The 23764-nt window shown below is 33.9% G+C and overlaps 1 protein-coding gene across 2 annotated transcripts in view; it reads left to right on the forward strand.

The window, feature by feature from the left end:
• Nucleotides 1–23764, forward strand: part of FREM2 (FRAS1 related extracellular matrix protein 2) — a 271893-nt gene that overhangs the window by 91236 nt on the left and 156893 nt on the right. For both annotated transcript variants that reach the window (XM_023526177.1, XM_011385559.2), the window contains 2 exons: nt 16925–17050; nt 18159–18410. In XM_023526177.1, coding sequence (XP_023381945.1) covers nt 16925–17050; nt 18159–18410 — 378 coding nt within the window. The remainder of the gene's footprint in view (nt 1–16924; nt 17051–18158; nt 18411–23764) is intronic.

A 23764-nucleotide genomic window follows, 5' to 3' on the forward strand; every position in this document is an offset into this window, starting at 1 on the left:
ACTCAGTACCTATTTGAATGCTCTATAATACCTCTCATGTCTCCAGATTCTTGTGACTCTCTGATTGGGAATCATGACTCTATCATCAATAGCATTGACCCCTCTTTAATGAGTGAGCTCAGTCATCATGTTTTCCACATCATTTGTGCAATAGCACAGCCTACCTCAATAGGCAGACACTAACAAAAGCCTGGTGCAAGTGTACCCAATCCTTGTCCTTGACTGTCCCAGGGGATTGTGAATTGAATGGAACTAAATCCCCTGAACAGCCACATACAGCTCTTGCAGCTATCCTGCTATCTGCTGCTGCCAACCAAGGAGAGACCATCCAAGCACAAGCTAAATGTCAGAAAGGGCTGGGAAGCCCACATTTTAGTCTGGAACAGATATATTTTGTTGCATGGAGGACTGAGAAGGGGCTTTTCCTACTACTCAACAAAATGCTGTGGGGTCACAGAAGGAATGCACCATTCTGCCATGATTATGGATATTAATAACTTCCTAGACAAAAGGGCTCAGTCATTTATTCAATATAAAAATAAATTCAATTTCCTCATAAATTAAAGCCTATGGTACAGAGAGAAAACCTAGAATAAGAAGAGAACGGACTGCTTAGTGGAGATGTTAACTTTCTTTGTCACCTCCCATGCCTTAGGATGTTTGTGGCTCCTGGGTGAACATCCAGGTATAACATTTACATAAGCCATAGAAAGAGTATTAAAACAGTTATCTTATATATCTTCAGTAATCATTAACAGTTAGATTGTATAGAAAAACCTAAAGAACAAGTATAACAATTATGGCTAATATCATTAGCAGACAGGTAAAGACAGTCAAAATGGCCTCTGAGTTTAACATCAGTCTGTAGGTATACAGCCCTTGTTGATGTCTTGGGATAGCTGTCTACCTGATTTTAGTGGCTTCTCATCCTAGAGGAGTTCTTAATGCCCATTTTAGGCAGCGGCGAGTGAGTGTCAAAGATGAGGAAGGTGTGCATTCGTTGTTGAATGCCTTTTTTAGATAAGAAATATGAATCCATGAGTTAAACCCTTTAAGTGTAACTGCACTTGGATTAGTCAGTAACATCTGATAAAGTCCCTTCCACAGAGGTTGGAGAGAGTGACTTCTATTTTATGTCAGTTCCAATAAACAAAATCTCCAGATAGCAGTCAATGACTTTTAAAATCTTTATCTCCTGAGAGCTCACTGTGAAAAGAAGCAGTAACCTATTCTACATTTTCTTAATGTCTCCTTTCATTCATATCAGCTTATGAGTTTTTCCATCTAATTTAATTTCAGCTTAAATATACTATGATACATGAAGAAATGCAAAAAAAAAAAAAATGGTTTTCCAGGGTTTTCATTGTCCTGACTATTCATTTAATTTACAGCTTTTGTTTACCCACACAACACATACACTAGAAGTTTTTGTAACTTATTTTACAATGTTTCCTGTGAAATTTACATGAAAAAAATATTTTGAGGTATTCCAAGAACCCATCTGAAACCACAAATTTATTCCTACATATATTGAGATTTTGATCCTTTAAGCCTCAATTTCTAATAAAAACTAAGAAGTAAGAAATTAGCATTCTTTAGCTTGGACATTTTATAACCTCTAGAAACATTTTTCATAGACATCAAAGTCAATTATTAACATGGATTTATTTTTGTAAAACCTGGGTAAAATATAATATTATGTTTAATATCAATAACTTGAAAGACATGTCTGTTCTACTTAAACCAACAAACTTAAACAGACTTTTATTTACTAAGGATTAATTTTAGAACACATGAACTTGAAAAGCATTTGAATTAGTTTCTATACTTCTGAGAATGTTAGAATATCCAATCCTTACAAGTGCTAACCTTTAAATTAATGTTAACAATACCACCTGGAGGTAGAAACTTATCTCTCGCATTTACAGCATACGTATATAGACATACACAGACAGACACAAACAAGAGATTGTTTAACTATGAGAAGAATTCACTAGTTTATAAAAGATTGGTGTATCCAAATTTCGTTTGAGAGCATTTACATTTAATATCTGTCCTTGACAAGTCAAATGTTAAATGACCTTCTCTTTTTAAAATAAGGACATTTTTTAATTCCTTGAAGAATTGGGTTGACACCTAAATGGCATCATAGGTTGATCCATTTATCTAAATCCTCTTTTTTAAGCTTCGAGAGACCAAGTAAATATGTTTTCCGTTCCTTCGGCCTAATTTTATAGCAGGCTTTTTCTAATTGTCCAAGCAAAATATTATTTTAGAAGTATCAAAGGATCCTCATCATGACATGATTTCCTATGTTAATTTTAGTTTTTCATTTTAAATATGCAGAGTCTGAAAATACTTTTAGGAAAAACCCTAAAAGCCCTTACATGCATGTCTCCAGATGAACCAAATGTGATGGATATCCCCATAGGACTGCTTCATACCATGGAGGAAATTTTTCTTCAGTCAGCCTCATAAAGATTCTCAGTCACACAAAAGTACTTGAGATTCAGGTTAAGGAAACAAGTGCCCTTCCTCTTTGGAGCTAAAGAGAGTTCAGTTTCTCATTTAACCAGCAAAGATTTTGTTCAGACTCAGTAGGCAATCCAATAAAAAGCAGAAATTAAAAGTGGCAACACATTTTCCCCTCCTTTCCCTAAGTTATCTCAACATTTATCCACCTCAAGGATTTTCTAGGAGCAGCTCAAATAAAGTCAGGACCTGCCCCTTGAAGCAAGGTGGTCTGGGATTCTGAGATAAAACTTACCCAAGTTTGCCCAATATGAAGCAAAAAACTGGTGGGATATAATGGGCCCCTGCTGGTACCTAGCAATGGGTCCCGGGTCTTCAGGGTGGTCCCAGGTAGACTTCTTCAGAATCCTGCCACCTACATCAAATAAGACATGTATAAACTTGTAGAGAATTTTTATAAGTATTCATTTGAGCCAAAGTAACAACAATGCCAGGAAGCAAGATCTCAAATTCTGCAAGGAATGACAGTTTTGAAGTTTCTTCTACACATTTGGAATTAAGAAGGGAATACAGGAAAGATTACGTGAAGGTGGGGGAAAGCAAGATGGGGATTGGATCACATACAGTTAAGACTATGTACTCTCTTGAGGGTGGTTAGGTTTCTGAGGGGTCTGAAAAAGAGGCATTTACAGGTATGTTAGTTAACCCAGATGCACAAAAACAATGGACAGGGCTTGCTGAAGGCAAAGATAAAACTTTTATTAAAGAAGTTATATGCCTGGGGTATGACTATTCAACCTACTAGGACCTGTCCAGTTAGGAATTTATGATCGGATCTGCCTGTGAGGTTACTTTTGGTTAGATTTATTAAGTGCCCCTTTTTCATCTACACCGAGAAGTCTTTGTTGGTTATTCCGCAGGCCAAGGATCATAGTGAGTACTCATATATAATAACATTAGTATTATAATGACTATCTATTAGGATATTATAATATAATAGACATGAGTATTATAATGACTATCTATTAGGAGCTTTACAATCTTATCTCATTTAAGCTTTATGTTTACAAGTATGCAATTTATATATCAATTTACAAATGAGATCTCTGAGATTCACAGAATTTACTTCTCTAAAGTTCCCCAGCTGATAGGTGCCAAAGCCAAATCATAATTAAATCGTATATTTTGCCACATCAACTTTATTTACCTATTTTTGTATCTATAGAAATAAAAAAAAACAAGAACAACAAAGTAATGTCTTCTCTTTTTATTCTATTATCTTTTATCTTTATATATCACCCCCAAACATGTTAGATAGGTGAATAAAACCAAGCATTCTAGGAAAATAATCAAGACCAATTCAGCCCTTGCATAATGTATCTGTATGTTCAATAAATGTTTATTGGGAATCTGCTATATGCCAGGAATTCTGCTAAGAGCTATGAATATAAGTCCTAGAAGAAAGAAGGAACACTAAGCATGAAGGGTCAGATAAGTAGACGATTACCTTGCACTAAATTGTGACAACTAGCAATACAGAGTGAAATATGCTGTGATAAGGGGGAAATCCATACTCATGGAGAAGTATCTAACCTAGCATAAAGATCCTTTTCTTCCTGTATATTAGTTTCCTCAATCATCAGAAATTATATCATCTCTCCTCAGTCTTAGGAGCATATAGATATTAATTAATATTAAACATTATTATTCTTTTTATAAGTAAAATGTATGAGATAAAACTTCTTATTTGATATAAAAGTCCCATTGCTTTTTTACTTTGTGTAATTTCTAATCAGAGTAAATTGAGTTTTATGTACATTCCTAGGAGAACACAACCTCAGCTATAGGTGTTTGAGTAATGATACCTAGTATAGATATCTAAAACCTGAAAATATTTTGTGCAATTGTTTAGTTTATACAGTTGAAGTATCTTGCAAACTTCTGATTAAAACAGGCTCATTCTGATAGTTTTATGATACCAAAATATAGGTATGAACTAGTATATTAAATATTTGATCTCTGTAGTCATTTTTGGTGGGGCCAGATTAGGTTAATACTATATAATATTTGGTATAGATTAAATATAGTATTCTAGAGGAAAGTAGGACTTACATCTCAAGAACCCTAACTTTATTTGATACAAATTAAAGAAAGACTTTTATGTTCTGAGTGAACCAAACCCTAAAGATCCTACCAAAATACTATTGGCACTTATAAATGAATTCAGTAAAGTAGCAGGATACAAAGTTCATATTCAGAAGTTGGTTGCATTTTTATACACCAATGAGGAACTATCAGAAAGAGAAATTAAGAAAACAATTCCATTTACAATTGCATCAAAAACAATAAAATACTTAGGAATTGATTTAACCAGGAAAGTAAAAGACCTGTACTCAGAAAATATGAGTCACTTAATAAAGAAATCGAAGAAGATACAAATAAATGGAAGCATATACCAAATTTATAGATAGGAAGACTTAACATTGTCAAAATGTACATACTACCAAAGGCAATCTATAGATTCCGTGTGATCCCTATCAAAATATCAATGGCATTTTTCACAGATCTAAGACAAATAATCCAAAAATTTATATGAAAACATAAAGATCCTGAATATTCACAGCAATCTGAGAAAGAAAAACAAAGTTGGATGTATTATGCTACCTGATATTAAACTATACTACAGGGCCATAGTAATCAAAACAGCATAGTACTGTTTTTAACAGACACATAGATCAACAGTACAGAATAGAAAGCCCAGAAATCAATCCACTCCTATATGGTCACTTAATCTATGACAATGGGGTAAAGACGGTCTCTTCAATAAATAGTGCTGGGAAAAAATGATCAGATATATGCAAAAAAAGAAAAGAAAAGAAATTGGACTACCTTCTTACACTATATACAAGAATTAACTCAAGATGAATGAAAAACTTAAATGTAAGACCCAAAACCATAAAACTCCTGGAAGAAAACATAGGCAGTAAACTCTCTGAAATAGCTCTTAGAAAACAAAAGAAAAAAATCAACAAAAGGGACTACATGAAATTAAATAATTTTTGCACAGCAAAAACAAACAAACAAACAAGAAATTAACAAGAAGAAAAGACACTTACTGAATGAGAGAAGATATTTGCCTTTCATACATCTGAAAAGGGGTTAATATACAAAATTTATAAAGAACACATACACCTCAACACCAATAAAAATAAGGAATTCAATAAAAAGAAAAATAGATAGAAGACTTGAATAGTTATTTCTCCAAAGAGGACATAGAAATGTCCAATAGACATATGAAAAGGTGTTCAACATTACTAATCATCAGAGAAATGCAAATTAAAACCATAATGAGATATCACCTCACACCTGTCAGAATGGCTATCATCAGTAAATCAAAAAACAAGTGTTGGTGAGGATGTGAAGAAAAGGGAACCCTCATGCACTGTTGATGGGATTGCCAATTGATACAGCCACTATGGAAAACAGTTTGGAAGTTTCTCCAAAAATTAAAAATAAAACTATCTTATGACCCAGCAATTACACTTGCGGGTATTTATCCAAAGAAAAATCAAAATACTGATTCCAAAAGATAGATGCACCCCTATGTTCACTGCAACACTATTTACAATAGCCAAGATATGAACACAACCTAAGCGCCCATCAATAGACAATTGGATAAAGAAGAAATGGCATATACAGACAATAAAATATTACTCAGCCATAAAATATGAAATATTACCATTTGCAACAACATAGATAGACCTACAGGGTATTATGCTAAGTGAACTTAGTCAGACAGAGAAAGATAAATACCATATGCTTTCATTTATTTGTGGAATCTAAGGAACAAAATAAATGAAGAAACAAAACAAAAACAGACTCATAGATACAGAGAACAAACTAGTGATGGCTAGATGGGAGATGTTCTTTGGGCCTGAGTGAAAAAGGTAAAGAGATTAAGAAGTACAAATTGGTAGTTACAAAATAGTCACAGGGACGTGAAATACAGCATAGGGAATATAGTCAATAATATTGTAATAACTACCTATAGTGCCAGGTGGGTACTAGATTAATCAGATCTCTTCATAAATTATATAAATATCTAACCTCTATACTGTCCACCTGAAATTAATATAAAATAATATTAAATGTCAACTTTAATTAAAAAAGAAAATTAAAAAAATAAACAGCATGCAAGAGCTTCAACTTCATTGTGTCAAAGCTTTTTTATGAAACATGGGTTATTGCCTGAAGAGAAAAATAATTTTGTTAAAAACAAATAAAAAACACTTATTAAAAGTACAGCACACAGTTTCTGGCACCAAAGGTGGATCGAAAAAAAAAAGTGATGCAAAATAAAACTATTTTAGTGATGTAAAACTCTCTGAAAGTTTCTACATTCACAAAATAAATATATTTAAAGATATAAATAAAGATTACCCAATGATTCACTCTAACCAACATGTTTGCCTAGTGCTAAAGAATAATCTTGGTTACAAGTCCTAATGTGAACTTGTAACACTGATTATCATGTTATCTGAACATGTTTTCATTATTCTCATTTGTTTCTTTTTGAAGCCCCTGTTGAAATTAGCCACTATTACTACATTTGTTTCAGTGTGAAAAAACAAACCATGGAGATATGAGAGCTGTCCAAGTTCGAACATATCAGTGGCAGAGTCTGTATTCAGTACCACTTGTTGGATAGTCTAAGGACACCGCCGTAGCTTGAAGGTGGACCAGAACATCTTCCAGCTGTTTTTGAATGCATCAAACTTTTTAAAGATGAACTCTCAGTACCTTTATTCATGTACTGCATTTTCTTTCACTTCTTTGTTCTATTCTAGCAAAAAAAAAAAAATTAGAAGATATTTTGTTCTATCAGATTTTTAGCAGAGTCTGGGGTTTTTTTATCTGTTCAGTGTAATTGGGAAAAGGATAATATGCACATTCATTTTCAAATATAGTTACAACTACTTTATTTCTGAAAACAAGTTATTTTTTGCCTAAGATACAGCACAGTTAAACCTAAAAATAAAAAAAAACTAGTTTTTATTTTTATGATGTAGTCACATTGACTAATAAAGAATCAATTCAATTTTATTCAACTTTATCTTTCAAAATAAAGATAATTATACCAATCTGAAACTATAAAAGTAACACAGGTTCGCTGTCAAAAAGTTAGAAAGATTTAAAGAAATAAAAGTCACTTGTAGTCCTAACATGAGCAAATGACCACTGTTAATGTTTGAGAGGATGACCCTGCAGTCACTTTTTTCCATGTGTCTTTATTTACTATTTCTATACTGTAACTCTTGCTTTGTCTCTCAATGAACACTTTCCCAGAGACTGCTGCAATTTCAATCTAATGTGCTCATGGAATTTGACATAGCATATTCTTTTATGTTATATTATACAGTTATTATATTTGTTTACATACTAATGTGTACATTATACATATATACTTTTGCCTAATTATTTTATTTTATTAACATGTATATTATACATAAGATATACTTTTACATAATACTTTTATAATTTTATATGTGTAAAATTATATGTAAAATTATATGTATATATAATCTATAAATATACAATTGTTATAACCACATTGAATCTTCAAGAATTTTTAAATAATTTGTTTCTATCTTCCATTTTTCTTCTTCTGTTATGCCTTCCGTCTCTGTTTCTCTCTGTTTCAGCAGTATTTTAGATCTCTTTTATGATTCCAATTTAGCCTTTTATTTTTCTCTGACTTGAGTGATGCTCCCTGCTATCTTAAGTGTTCTTATAGGAGAAGAGCATAGTGGCTATGAGCTTAGGCCATGAGACTGACTTTTTTGGGTTCATATACCAGCACCACCACCTACTAGTTTAAACTTTGACTGGTTACTTAACCTTTGTGTACCTCATGTCATCAGAGGTAAAATGACAGTCATAATAGTACTTAACTGAAAGGGTCATTGCAAGGCTAATACTACCTGATATATGTAGAGTGTTTAATATAGGGCTTAGCAAATAATAAGAATCCCATACATATTAGCTAATAATTTTTTCCAGCTTTATTGAAATAAAATACACAATTATTTGCTTATATTTACATTGTACAATTCAATGAGTTGTTTCAGTTATAGTTGGCATACAATAATATATTAGTTTCAGTTGTACAGTAGTGCTTAGAGATCTGTATAACTTACAAAATGATCACCCCACTAAATCTAGCACCTTTCTCCCCACTTACATATTTATTACATTATTGACTATGTTCCTTATGCTACACTTTATATCTCCATGACTATTTTGTAACTATCCATTTGTACTTCTTAATCCCTTTACCTTTTTTACCATCCCTCCAAAACCCCTCCCGTCTAATAGACCTCAAAATGTTCTCTGTATCTATGAGTTTGTCTCCATTTTTATTATTGTTGTTGTTGTTTATTTTGTTCTTTATATTCTACATGTATGTGAAATTATGTGGTATTTGTCTTTCTCTATCTGACTAATTTCACTCAGTGCAGTACCCTCTAGGTCCATCAATATCTTTTACCATCCCCTTCCTTTTAGTCTGTGTATGTCTTTAACTCTGAAGTGAGTCTCTTATAGGCAGCATATGTAAGGTCTTGGTCTTGTTTTCTTATCCATTCAGCCACCCTATCTTTTGATTGGAGCACTTAATTCTTTTCCACTTGAGGTACTTGTTGATAGATATGTAGTTATTACCATTCTTTATTCATGTTTTTGATACATGTTTTTTTCTTCTTAAATAAGTCCCTCCAACATTTCCTGTAATACTGGCTTGGTGTTGATGAATTCTTTCAGCTTATTATTGTCTGGGAAACTCTTTTCTATCTTTGGACTCTAAATGATACCTTTGCTGAATAAAGCATTCTTGGTTGTAGATCATGGGTTTTTATCATGCTGAATATTTCTCGCCAATCCCTTCTGTCCTGTGAAGTTTCTTTTGAGAAATCAGCTGTCAGTCTTATGGGTGCTCCCTTGTAGATAACTAACTGCTTTTCTTTGCTGCTTTTAATATTTAAGCTTTGGCATTTTAATTATGTTGTGTCTTGGCACGGGCCTCTTTGGGTTTATCTTTCTTGGGACTCCGAGCTTCCTGGAGTTACATGTCTATTTCCTTCATCGGGTTAGGGAGGTTTTCCATCATTATTTCTTCAAAAGTTTTTCAACTTCTTGTTCTTCCTCTTCCTCAGATACCCCTATGACATGGATGTTTTTGCATTTAATTTTGTCCCATAGGCTCCCTAAATTATTATGATATTCTTGGCTTTTTTCTTGCCTTTCTGAGTGGGTGTCCTTGGCTTCCCCATCCTCTTTATCAGTGGTTCAATCCTTTTCTTCATTCACTCTGTTAATTCCTTCTAACTTACTCTTCATCTCAGATAATGTGTTTTTCATTTCTAATTCCATTTTAGAATCTCCATTTCCATTTTTATGTTTTTTATCTCTTTGTTAAAGTTCTCACTGAGCTATCTACTCTTCTCCTAAGTTCATCAAGCATCTTTATAACCAGCGTTTTGAATTCTGCATCTGTTAGATTGCTTGATTCCATTATTCCTTCTATTCTTTCACATGGTTTCTGTTCCTTCGTATTCCCATTTGCTTTCATGAGTTCCCTTCTATTCTTTCACATGGTTTTTGTATTCCCATTTTGACTGCCTTTCTGTGGCTATTTCTATGTACTAAGCAAAGCTCCTAAGTCTCTTGGTCTTATTAGTGTCCAGCGGTGGAGTCCTAAGACATGTTCAGGTGCAGGCCAAGTTTAGCCCCAGCCTGTTTCCCTCTGGAGCCACCTCTTAAGATTCAGCAAGCAATCCACAGATGCTGTGCTTATAGTTGCCTCAAGAGGCCACTCCAGAAACTGAGGTCAGCTGCAACCTTTGTGGGTCGTAGAGCTGCTCAGCAAGGGACACAGGAATCATCAAGAACACAACTGGATGTGGCTTGGCTAGGGCCAAGAGTTGGGAGAATCAGAGATTCAGGAAATCCTCTGAGTGAAGCATTCTCTGTTATCCAGTTTGATGACATCTCAGCTATGGTGGTGCTGCCTCCACATGCTGGGAGAGGGGAGGGCTCAACAGAGGAACAATGGATATCACTGGCACTTCTGCCCAGGATAAAGCCTCACCCCTGGCCCTCACTCTGACAACTTAGTGTCCCCTTGTAAGTCCCCGGTGTCCCCCAAGCAGCCAACCCGGCGCTGGTGTTCAGAATGAGCAGGTCTGCCACCGTGAAAGTCCACTCTTTGACATGACCCCTTTAAGAGTCATTTGCCATTGCCACAGCCTCTGTCTCAGTCAGCTGCTGAAGACTGGGCAGCCTCATGTCTTTGCTGCCTACTACCTTCGGCCATTGCTGGATGATTTCTTATTTCTCTCCCTAGTTGTAGTGCTCTGTTCATCTAGACTCCCAGGTGACTCTGCTTGCTGTTTGCTCCGTGTTTCCATCACACCTTTGATGTGGTCATAAGAGAGAATGAATAAAGCCTCTATCTTCTACATCATTTTGCCCAGTCTCTAGCTAATAATTTTTAAAGTTAATACAAGAATGTCTCTTTTTGAGATTTTACACTTAAAAAGTTATGCTTACTCGTGGCAATTATATATATAATGAATTGAAAAATAATGTTAACTGGAAAGTCTACCAAGAAGGCCTTTCTTCAACTCTCTTTTTCTAGTTTTTCTCCTACAGACCACACATTTCTACAAGAAGTTAAGTCAAAAGAGGACCATACTCGGTGCTGAGCCTGTTATCCTGTCAGACCAAGTGTAGGAGTGGATTCCAGAGCATAGACAAGTTCTGGGCACCCAGCTTTCTTTTTTATTTGTAATTCAAACCTACTCACTCTAGCAAGAAGTCCTGGCATGCTTAATCAATCCTCCGTGGGTTATAGTGTGTAGGAGGAGCCAAAACTTAGATATTCAAGATATTAAATTAAAATCCCATACGTGGGATTTTTCTGAATAACTTATTCGGGAAAAAAATGGCCAATATAGATTAGAGTGCAGAATAAATATATGATCATCTCTGTCTTGATTAGCTTGGGATGCTAGAACAAAATACCACAAACTTGGATGGAAATAAATATTTTTTGCAGTTCTAGAGGCTGGAAGTCCAGGATCAAGTTATTGGTAAGAGCCTTCTTCCTGGCATGTAGTCAGCAGCCTTCTTGCTGTATGCTTATATAACCTTTCTTTGGTACTTGTGCCAAGAGAGAGAGAGAGGAGAGAGAGATTTGCTTCTTATAAAGGACATTAATCCCACAATGAGGGCTTTATTCTTATAAACTCATCTAAATCTAATCACCTCCCAAAGGCTCTACTAGAAATACCATCACACTGGGAGTTAGAGTTTCAATATATGAATTTGACCCACAAGAAACTTTAGTAAATAAATGAAACTTTCTATAATATTTCATACTAATGCCTTTCTGTAAATGACCTGAGGACTGCCAACCCCAAGGTGATACCAGAGTTAATTTCTATAAGTCAATGAAAGGAAACTCACTGATTTCATTAGATACTTGACTAGAATATTTTATGGCACTTTGTGTAAAATTTTATACTGAAGTTTTATGATAATCTCTATGTTAAAATTTTATATTTGGTAAAAATCCTACTTCATAATCGTAAGAGTAATTTTTACCCTTACTAAAACTCATCTTAAAAATAAGAAATGATATTTCTCTAGATACCACTTTGTTCTCTTTTAAAGCAAAACTTCTTGGAAGAAATGTCTATGCCTATTGTCTTCCAGTCTCTCTCCTCCCAGTCTATCTGGCTTTCGTCCTCTCTACTCCACTGAAACAGTTCTGGTGAAGATAACTAGTGACTTCTCTTTGCCAAATCTAATGATCAGTTCTTGGTTCTCAATTTACTTAACTTGACAGCATCATTAGAAACAACAGATCACTTCTTTTTTTCTGAAACACTTGTTGCACTTGACTCTAGTACCCACACTCTCTTGGTTATCCTCATCACTGAGAACCTTCTAATCTTCTTTTGCTCAGTTTTCTTTAATGCCCTGACTTTCAAATGCCCTAGTTAGTCCCTGGACCTATTGTCTTCTTTATCTATGATTCCTCCCTCAGTGATTTTGTTCTGACTCGTGGCTTTATATACCATCAACATGCCAGTGGCTCTCAAATTTATATTTCTGATCTGAACCTCTCTACTGAAATCCAGGGTTGTATATACCCACCTAGTTAACTTGACATCTCAGCTTGGATATCTAAAAGACACCAAATTTTAGTATGTCCAAAATGGAACTTCTGATTTCCAGCCCTAAATTTGATTCTCCAAAGTCTTTCCCACATATGTATACAGGAATTTTATCTTTCTAGTTGGTTATGAAAATAAAATTTGAGGTCATCCTTGATTCTTCTCTCCTCTCATGTACCACATCTAATCCATTAGAAAACTCTTTTGGATCTTTCTATATATGTCCTGCAAATAGCTGTATTGTACCACTTCTACTGCCACTACCTGGTCCAATATTTTCTGATCTCTTCCCTGAATAGTTGCAAAGCCTCCTAACTGGACTCTTTGCTTCATCTCCTGGCCCCTAATGTCTATCTCACGACAGCCAAAAATAATGTTCTTAGATTATGTCAAATTATAGTACCCCTAAGTTCAAAACTCTATTGTAAGAGACTACATATACAAATAAAGTCAGATTACATATTAAAATACAACTTTGACCCACAACCTACAGCAACTGGGGAGCCAAACCACATCTTTTAAAGCAATCAGACCAAAATGATCAGGACTTGATCAGTAACTAACAGCTTCTTTAATTTTCATCCCTACTTTCAGTCTAAGCCTAACAAGAGAAAGCCAAAATCCTTTCTTAACCAGCCACATAAAATGCCCCACTTCTTAAAACTACAATATATCCTGTCAGAATGGTTAGCATCAATAAACTAAAAAAAAAAAAAAAAACTAGTGTTGGTGAGGATGTGAAGAAAAGAGAACCCTCGTGCACTGTTGGTGGGATTGCCAACTTGTACAGCCACTATGAAAAACAGTTTGGAGGTTCCTCCAAAAATTAAAAATAAAACTACCTTATAACCCAGCAATTGTACTTGTGGGTATTTATCCAAAGAAAATTGAAACATTGATTCCAACATTCACCCCTATGTTCACTGCAGCACTATTTACAAGATATGGAAGCAACCTAAGTGCCCATTAGTAGACAACTGGATAAAAAAGACATGGTACATGTATGTGTATACACACACACACACACACACACACACACACACACACACACACATACAATGGAATATTACTTAGCCATAAAAAAATTGAAATCTTACCATTTGCAACAACATGGATGGACCTAGAAGGTATTATGCTAAGTGAACTAAGGCAGAGAAACATAAATACTGTATGTTTTCACTTACATGTGGAATCTAAGGAACAAAGTAAATGAAGGAACAAAACAATAACAGACTCATAGATACAGAGAACAAACCAGTGATGGCTAGCTGGGACATGTTCTTTGGGCCTGAGTGAAAAAGGTAAAGGGATTAAGAAGTACAAATTGATAGTTACAAAATAGTCAGGAGATATGAAGTACAGCATAAGGAATATAGTCAATAATATTTTAATAACTATGTATAGTGCCAGACGGGTACTAATTGGAGGATCACTTCATAAATTACATAAATATCTAACCACTATACTGTCTACCTAAAACTAATATAAAATAATATTGAATGTCAACTCTAATTGAAAAATAATATTTTTTTAAAAAAATGCTTTACTTTTAGTTAGCTCGCCTACAACTTCCCCATACCAAAAGCTTGTACTCAGAACATAGTTGCAGCCTTCCCTTTACTCCATTCAAAGCTTTCTCTCTCCTCCATCTGCCTTTGAATCTCTTTCAAATACAAGTAATGGTGGCTGACTTCCTTACTATAGCAAACTGAATAAATATCCTTTGCTTGTTTTCATCCTATCGGGTGGTATTTATTTCCACAATATCTTTCTTTACGTAAAATACAAAGTTTTTCCAATGGTTCTGAAAGTTCCAGGTGATCTGCCCACCACCCATTTCTTTGGTCTCATGTCCTACCCCCTCCTCCTTGCCCAATTTACTCAAACCACATTAGCCCCCTGTCTGTTCCCTGTACACATCTGGCACAAACTGACCTGAGGCTCTTTTCGCTTGTTCATCTGTTTGCCTGGAATTCTCTTCTCTGAGTTATTCACATAGAGTGTCTCAATCTTGGCTCAAATGTAACTAAATAGAGATACTTTCCATGAATATAACACTTATGGTACATACCCTGCCTCAGCCCTCTCAGCACACTATTTTCTTCATATCATTTGTCCCCTCCTGACATATGATATATTTTATTGTTTTTTCTTTATTTTTTTCCTCCTCTCTACTATAAAAGTAAAAACTAGGGATTTTGTTTACTTTTATATCCCTTTATTGCAAGTAGTCACCCAGTCAATGTTTGATAAATGAATGATTAGTTATAAAATCTTATATCTACCATTTTTAATGGTGCCATTTTTTAAATTGGTGTATCAGTCAGAACCCCAGAAGAAAACAAATGTTTCACTCAAAATGAGTAACTTAAGAATTTTCAACATACTATTTACAAAGGTGAGGGTAAGGATTATGAAACCTCCAGGTGTATCATTAGCAAATATCTTCTCCCAATCAGTCAGCTGTCTTTTTTGTTTTGTCGATAGTTTCCTTTGTTGTACAAAAACTTTTTAGTTTGATGTAGTCCCATTTATTTATTTTTTCTTTTGTTTTCTTTGCCCAAGGAGGTATATCCAAAAAGAAATTGCTTTTAGCAATATCAGAGAGTTTGCTGTCTATGTTTTCTTCTAAAAGTTTTATGGTTTCGGATCTTACATTTAGGTCTTTAATCCATTTTGAGTCTATTCTTGTATACGACGTAAGAAGGTGGTCTTTTTTTTTTTTTGCATGTATTTGTCTAATTTTCCCAACAACATTTGTTGAAGAGACTGTCTTTACCCCATTGTATATTCTTGCCTCCTTTGTCATATATTAAGTGAGCGTATAGGTATGGATTTATTTATGGGCTCTCTATTCTGTTCCATTGATCAATATATCTGGTTTTTATATCAGTATCATGCTGTATAGATTACTGTAGACTTCCTCTAGGCCTGAGGGGTAAGGGAAGAAGAAGTTAGCTGAATCCAGAGAGTCAGCTAGGGTATCCAGGAAACACTATGACCTTTGCATGGGGCTGTGCAGTCAGCTATGGAACCCGAAGGGGAACCAGGGAAATGAATGCTGACCTTACTCAACTCTTGCACAGCCCTCTGAGTCCTGCTGTATTCTCCTTTGACTGACTCAGCCAGAGCACAAGGGAAACCTTTGATGTGGTTCACATTAATCAGTTCCAGGGGCACAAGACAGGTGGAAAAGGAAGGAACATGGACCTTGAGGGCTGTGTTCTCTATTCCAATAGTCTTTTATAATGATTAGAAGCAGTGTGGCTTACTGTTTTAAAAATATTCATGAAGCATTTTCTATGTGTATATGAAACTTTCAGTGAAACAGACTCCAGGCAAAGTATCTGTTTGAGGATTATCATATCGAATGATTGAACTAAATGTTTTATTGAACTAAACATAGTTTTACATCGAACTGTGTTTTTTCAATAATTTATATCATTTTTTTATTATTTAGTGTACCTTTAAAATACCTTAAAAATGAATCACTGAAACATATAAATATAATGTTATATACTATGTGTTATTGTTATTCCTCTAGGAGAGATAGGAAACCACAGAGTTTTTCCTTATGGCTGATAAAAAAGATTTATAAATTCTAAAGGAACTGTTATTTAAAAATCTTCAAACAAAAAAAGTTGAATAATGCATTAATATTATGTTTTAATCATCGATTATTCAAAAGGAATACGTTTTAAGTAAAAAGAACAAATACAGTAGACATTACAGGCTCTGAGTTTTATTCCTTGACTAACCAGGAAGACTCCTTGAAAAATATGTTCAACAATATGAGTCTGAGTTTCCTCATCTAAAGTAAGAGGTGGGACAAAGATGACTTCTGAGGTCTTTTCACCTCTAAAATTTGACTACTCAATTGAAAAGTGTTGATTTGTACCAAGAGAACAAAATTGATTGTAAAGGAATGTATCTATAGCACGTATTAATTAGAAGAGAGCCATTACTGGAGATAAAAGCAATGTTGGGTTTTATTTCTAAGTTAAGAATTCGTTGGCCCAGAGCCTGCATGCTTTATACCTACTTCTTCTCCCCTCTCCTCCCTCCTTCCCCTCATACTGTGTTATTCTAAAAGAATATGCAAGGTGGGAGGTGAGGAATCAATCATTAGAGCAATTTTAATTTGTATAGGATTGTTTCAGAGATAAGAAGCTCAGACAAAAATATCAGTGACTGTGATTGTGTTTTCTCCTTAGAATCAAGTGTATTTATTCCTCAATCTGAATACTTCATTAAAGAAGATGTTGGTGAACTGTTCATTCCCATCAGGAGAAGTGGAGATGTGAGCCAGGAGTTGATGGTGATCTGTTATACACAACAAGGTAACTCATTTGCAAACAAACTAAACTAAAATGTCCCGCAAAGATATAAATAAGTCTCATTAACATGTTAGAGACATAACATTATGTCATGAGTGGTATACTCTATTATTATAATTTTCACAAGAAGAAAAAAAGCATTGATCCAGAGGTTTTCCTTCACTATTGTACCTTTGAGGGCCCCTCTAAAGAAGACCTGGAAAGACTCTGCTGCCACTTATCAAAAACATTTCTGGTTCACTTAGCTGCTTATTCTAATTGTCAGTGCTTTCTGGATTGCAAGAAATTGAAGCCTCCCTCCCCTGTCCAAGCCTGCTCAACTAGAAGAGAGTATTTGTTAAAAAAAAAATGAAAAGAAAAATTGAGGGCAAAGAAATATATACCCAAGGAATAAACTAATTTCAAACTCGTTTGAAACTCATTTCAATCAAATTTCAAAATACTTGTCTTTGCTCATGGGTGAGCAACCCCTGAAAGGTGATTTTATGTAATACAAAACTAAAATTAATACATAATATTCATTAATATGCTAAACAACTTTCTAGAAAACAGGTAAATTTTCTAAGAATACAAAAGTAAAAGTCATATATGCTATTGAGATCTGAGCTGACAATCTTTAAAATTTCCATTAATGTATGTGAATTGAAAGGTAATAGAGAATAGTGATTAAAATTTCAGACTTTAGAGCAAGTGGTTTAATTTCTGTAAACCGCAGTTACCGAATGCATGAAACCCAATAGAGTGCTTGAGAGAATTACTGAGGAAATGTGTGTAAAATGCTTGGCACTTCACTGCACACAGTAAGCATTTAAATAGTAGGAGCTAATATTTTGTAATATCGTGTTGTTCTAAAAGACCACTGGAAGGAAGTAGATGAGAAAACACTTGGAATATAATATTTGCCATATGGTTGAGACTATTATGAAGTTGACTCATGATGCTAGAACGGTATACAGGTGCTATTGCAATTTTCAGGGGTAATCATAGATATTAATTGAAATACTACATTTGAAATACTACATTAAAATACTACATTTGAAAATGATTGTTTCTGGAAATATCTTTGTAAAATGTTTCTCATAAATATCTTTCGGGTTTTCTCTGCCTCGAGGAACGGCAAGCGGAACTGTGCCAACATCAGTGCTTTCCTATTCAGATTACATATCCAGGCCCGAGGACCACACCAGTGTTATCTGCTTTGACAAAGATGAGTGTGAGAAAATGTGTCGGATTGTTGTTATTGATGACTCCTTGTATGAAGAGAAGGAAACATTCCATGTCCTTCTGAGCATGCCCATGGGTGGAAGAATTGGATCAGAGTTCCCAGAGGCTCAGGTTACAATCATTCCTGACAAAGGTGATGGTAAGTACTAATTTACCTAAAAATGATTCCTCCTAGCAGGGAAGACCAACATGAGGCACAGACTTCTGGACAGAAAAATGAGAGTGTAAAAGAATATCACATGTGCCTTTATTTTATGCTTGATTTTATGGTGTGATTAAGTTTGAATTTGGCTGCATCAGTCAATTTGTCTTTTTTGATTTAATATTTTTAAAAAGCAAAAATTATACCTGTGTGTTTTTTTTCTGTACAGTTTATTTTACAGTGCCATTTACCATTAAGTGATTAATTTTTTTAAATTTCATGGTAAAGAATTGAAGCAATTTTTTAAAATTTAATCTACTTTTTGTTTTGTTATGCTTTTAAAAGCTTATATTTTCTAACTTTAATCTCTGTTTGAACTCATTTTTCAAAGAAATCCATCAGACAAGGCTGTTAAATGAATGACTAGAAAGGTAATAAATATATGGAAAATTTAAACCCAACAGACATCTCTGTGCCCTCAAAAAGGAAGGGTATTCTAGACTACTATTCCTGAAGGAAATGACACTTCCACAAGGTAATCCCTCCTGAATAGGAAAAGGAGAAAACCATCTTAATCTTTCCAGTTCAAGAAATATTTGTTCTTTCTTGTGAGGAAAGAGAAAACAGAAGAAAGATTGTGATTAATCTAGTGAGAAAAGTAAGAGCAGTGAACTAAGAGACAGGACCCCCAATACTTAAATATTTTTCTTTTCCTCTTGAATTTTTCCTCATGGTACATAATAGAGGAAGAAACTGGTAAATGAACCTTTTGGTTTAGAGAGAAGCTAGATAAGTTTCAAAAGATTTTAATTCAAAATAATCTTAAAACTAAGGAAGTTTCTACCTAAAACTTAGGTAATACCTTGCATGTAGAAGCTACTTTAATATATTTAAACACTGCCTTAGTTTTTTAGTTTAATAAATAATTCAATTCTTTATTTAAAGAAATACAGAAATTTTATTTTTAAATTCGATTGCTCTTAGAAAGGAAGCCAGTATTTTAAATGTCAGCCAAAACTGAATAGTCCACACTAAATGCCTATCTGCTCACTTGTGCTCTTCTCACTTTTCTCTGCCTCTCTGTCTGTCTGTCTGTCTGTCTGTCTGTCTGTCTCTCTCTCTCTCTCTCTCTCTCACCTCCCTAGTTCTATTAATATAGAAAGATAAGGATAGACTTGATTTTCAAATGTAAAATAAAATTGATTACCTTATTTCAGTTTGTTTTGCTAGCAAAATTTTTTTACCACATGGATTGCTATGAGATGCATATGGGGAAAAAATAAAGGTACAGAAAAAAAATTTATTGAGGTATAATTGGCATACAGCATTATATTTGTTGAGGTGTACAATATAATGATTCGATATTTGCATATATTAGGAAATGATCACCACAATAAGTATAGTTAACCTCCATCACCATATATAGTCCCCAAAAATGCTTTTTGTGTGTGAAGAGGACTTTTAAGATTTAGCAACTATTAAATGTTATTAATGACTATTAGCAACTTTCAAATATGCAAAACAGTATTATTAACTATACTGACCATGTATATTGTATATTACATGTGTATTACATCCTCATGACTTATTTATTTATAACTAGAAGTTTGTACCTTTTCATTTGCTTTACCCAGTTTTGCCTCTCCCCTACCTCCTGCCTCTGGCAACCTGGCAACCACAAATCTCTGTATCTATGAGCTTTTTTTTTTTTTCTTTAGAGTCCATATATAAGTGAGATCATATAGTATTCGTCTCTTATTTCACTTAGCATAGGTCCCTACATGTTGTCACAAATAGCAACATTTCATTTTATTTTTTGGCTAAATTCCATTGTGTACATATGACACATTTTTTTATCCATGTATCCATCTATGGACACTTAGGTTGTTTTCATATCTTGCTATTGTAAATAATGCTGCAATGTACATAGGGTACATATATATTTTTGAGTTAGTTTTGTTTTGTTCAAATAAATACCTAGTAGTAAAATTGCTAGAATATATGGTAGTTCCAACTTTAATTTTCTGAAGAAATGTCATGCTATTTTCTATAGTGGCTCCACCAATTTAAATTATCATGAACAGTGCACGAGGGTTCTCTTTTCTCACATCCTTGACAACACTTGTTATTTCCTGTCTTTTTGATAATAGAAATTTTAACAGGTGTTAGGTGATATCTCATTGTGGTTTTGATTTGCATTCCCTGATGATCAGTGATATAGAGCATTCTTTTATGCACTTTTTGACCATTTTTATGTCTTCTTTGTAAAACATCTGTTCAGATCTTCTGTCCTATTTGGGGGTTTTTGCTATTAAGTTATATGAGTTTTTATGTATTTTGGATATTAACTTCATATAAGTTATGTGTGTTGCAAATATTTTCTTCCATTATGTAGGTTATCTTTTCATTTTGTTTATGGTTTTCTTTCCTGTGCAGAAGCTTCTTAGCTTGATGTAGTCCCACTTGTTTATTTTTGCTTTTGTTGCCTTTGCTTTTGGAGTCATAGCCAAAAAATCATTGCCAAGACCAATGTCAAGGAGATTACTTTTTATGTTTTCTTCTAGGAGTTTTACAGTTTAAGGTATTATATTTGAGTCCATTTATTTGTGTCTTCTTCCGTTTCTTTTATCACTGTCTTCTAGTTTCAGTGTATATGTCTTTCACTTCCTAGGTATTTTATTCTTTTTCATACAATTGCATTGGGATATAATTCCTTTTTTTTTAGTCTACTTACTATTTTATTTATGTATTTTAAATTTTCCAAGTACAGGTGACATACAATATTATATTAGTTTCAGGTGTATGACATAATGATTAGACATTTACACTTATGCAGTGACAACCCTTATCACTTATCGGTTTAGTACACATTTGACACCATGTATACTTATTAAAATGTGATTCACTATATTCCCTATTCTGTACTTTACATCCCGTGACTGTTTTTACAACTGTTAGTTGGTACATCTTAATCTCTTTTTATTTTTCACCCAACTCCCCTCCCATCTGGCAACTGCCAAAAGGTCCTCTGTATCTATGAGGTTGTTTCTATTTTGTTTGTCCATTTACTTGTTTTTGAAATTCCACATATAAGTGAAATCATATGGTATTTGTTTTTTGATATCTGACTTATTTCACTTAGCACAATACCCTCTAACTCCATCCATGTTATTGCAAATGGCAGGATTTCGTTCCTTTTTATGGCTGAGTAATATTCCATTAAATATATGTACCACTTCTCTTCCTATCGATGGACACTTAGGAACTTTTCATATTTTGCCTATTGTAAATAATGCTGCAATAAATGTAGAGGTGCATATCTCTTTTCGAATTAGTATTTTAGATTTTTGGGATAAAAACCAAAGTGGGATTGCTGGATTATATGGTAGTTCTATTTTTAATTTTTTGGCACTTCCATACTGTTTTCTATAATGGCTATACCAACTTGCAGTCTCACCAAACAGTGCACGAGCGTTCCCTTTTCTCCACATCCTTGCCAATACTTGTTTGCTGATTTATTGATAGCCATTCTGACAGGTGTGAAGTGAAATCTCATTGTGGTATTAATTTGCATTTCCCAAATGATTGGTGATGTTGAGCATCTGTTCACATGTTCCTTGGCCATGTTCTTTGGAGAAACGTCAATTCAGGCTCTCTCTCCATTTATATATTTTTTTACTTATTTATTTTTCATTTTTTATTTTTCAATTACAATTGATATTCAATATAATATTATTTTCAGGAATACAACATAGTTGTTAGATATTTATATAACTTAAAAAATAACCCCCCAATAAGTATAGTACCTCCAGACACCATATATAGTTATTACATTATTAGTGAATATATTCCCCAAGTTGTACTTTACATTCATCTGACTACTTTGTAACTGCCAACTTATACTTCTTAATTCTTTCACTTTTATTATCTATACCCACTTCCACAAGGCAACTATCAGGTTATTCTCTATATCTATGAGTTTACTTCTGTTTTGTTGGCTCATTTATTTTGTTTTTTATATTCCACATATAAGTGAAATCATATGATATTTATCTTTATCTGACATATCACTCAGCATAATATACTCTACTCCCATCCATATTGTCACAAATGATAAGATTTCATTCCTTTTTATAGCTGAGTATGTTTGACTGCATATATGTACAACATCTTCTTTATCCAATTGTTTATTGCTGGACACATAGGTTGTTTCCATATCTTGGCTATTGCAAACAATGATGCAATAAACATATGATGCATATATCTTTTTGAATTCATATTTTAGATTTTTTAAAAATAAATTTCCAAAAGTGGAATTGCTGTTTCATAAAGTAGTTCTATTTTTAATTGTTTAAGGAAACTTCATACTATTTTCATAGTGGGCACAACAATTTACAATCTCACTAACAGTACAAGCGGGTTCCCTTTTTTCCACATTCTCACCAACACTTGTTATTTCTTGATTTTTTTTTGATGACAGCCATTCCAACAAGTGTGAGACGATATCTCATTGTGGCTTCACTTTGATTTCCCTGATGATTAGCAACATTGAACATCTTTTCATATGTCCATTGGCCATCTATATGTCCTCTTTGGAAAAATGTATATTCAAGTGTTGTGCTCATTTTTTAATTGAATTGTTTGTCTTTTTGGTGTTAAGTTGTATGAAGTCCTGATATATTTTGAATATCAACCCCTTATTGAATGGCGAATATCTTTTTTCTTTCAACAGGTTGTTTTTTTTGTTTGTTTTGTTAATGGTTTCTTTTGCTGGGCAAAACCTTTTTAGTTTGATGTAGTCCCAATTGTTTCTTTTTTCTTCTGTTTCTCTTACCTGAGGAGGCATTTCCAAACCAATATTACTAAAAGCAGTGTCGGAGAGTTTGTTGCTTATGTTTTCTCTTAGGAGTTTTATGGTTTTGTGCCTTACATTTAAGTCTTTAATTCATTTTGAGATTATTCATGTATATGGTGCAAGAAAGTGGTCTAGTTTCATTCTGTGTGTCTTCTGTCCAGTTTCCTCAACACTATTTATTGAATAGATTGTCTTTGTATATTTATTCCACTGTGTATTCGTGCCTCCTTTCTTAGCTTAATTGACCATATAGACTTGGGTTTATTTCTGGGCTCTCTGTTCTGTTCCATTTATCTATCTTCCTGTTTTTACTGCCAGCATCTTGCTGTTTTAATTACTATAACATTGTAGTGTAGTTTAAAATCAGGTAGTGTGATACCTCCATATTTGTTCTTTTTTCTCAAAATTGCTTGGCAATTTGGAGTCTTTCATGGATACATAGAAATTTTAGGATTATTTGTTCTAGTTCTGTGAAAAATTTCATTGACATTTTGAT

The sequence above is a fragment of the Pteropus vampyrus genome, unplaced genomic scaffold, assembly GCF_000151845.1.
Source record: "Pteropus vampyrus isolate Shadow unplaced genomic scaffold, Pvam_2.0 Scaffold737, whole genome shotgun sequence".
NCBI classification, from domain to species: Eukaryota; Metazoa; Chordata; class Mammalia; order Chiroptera; family Pteropodidae; genus Pteropus; species Pteropus vampyrus.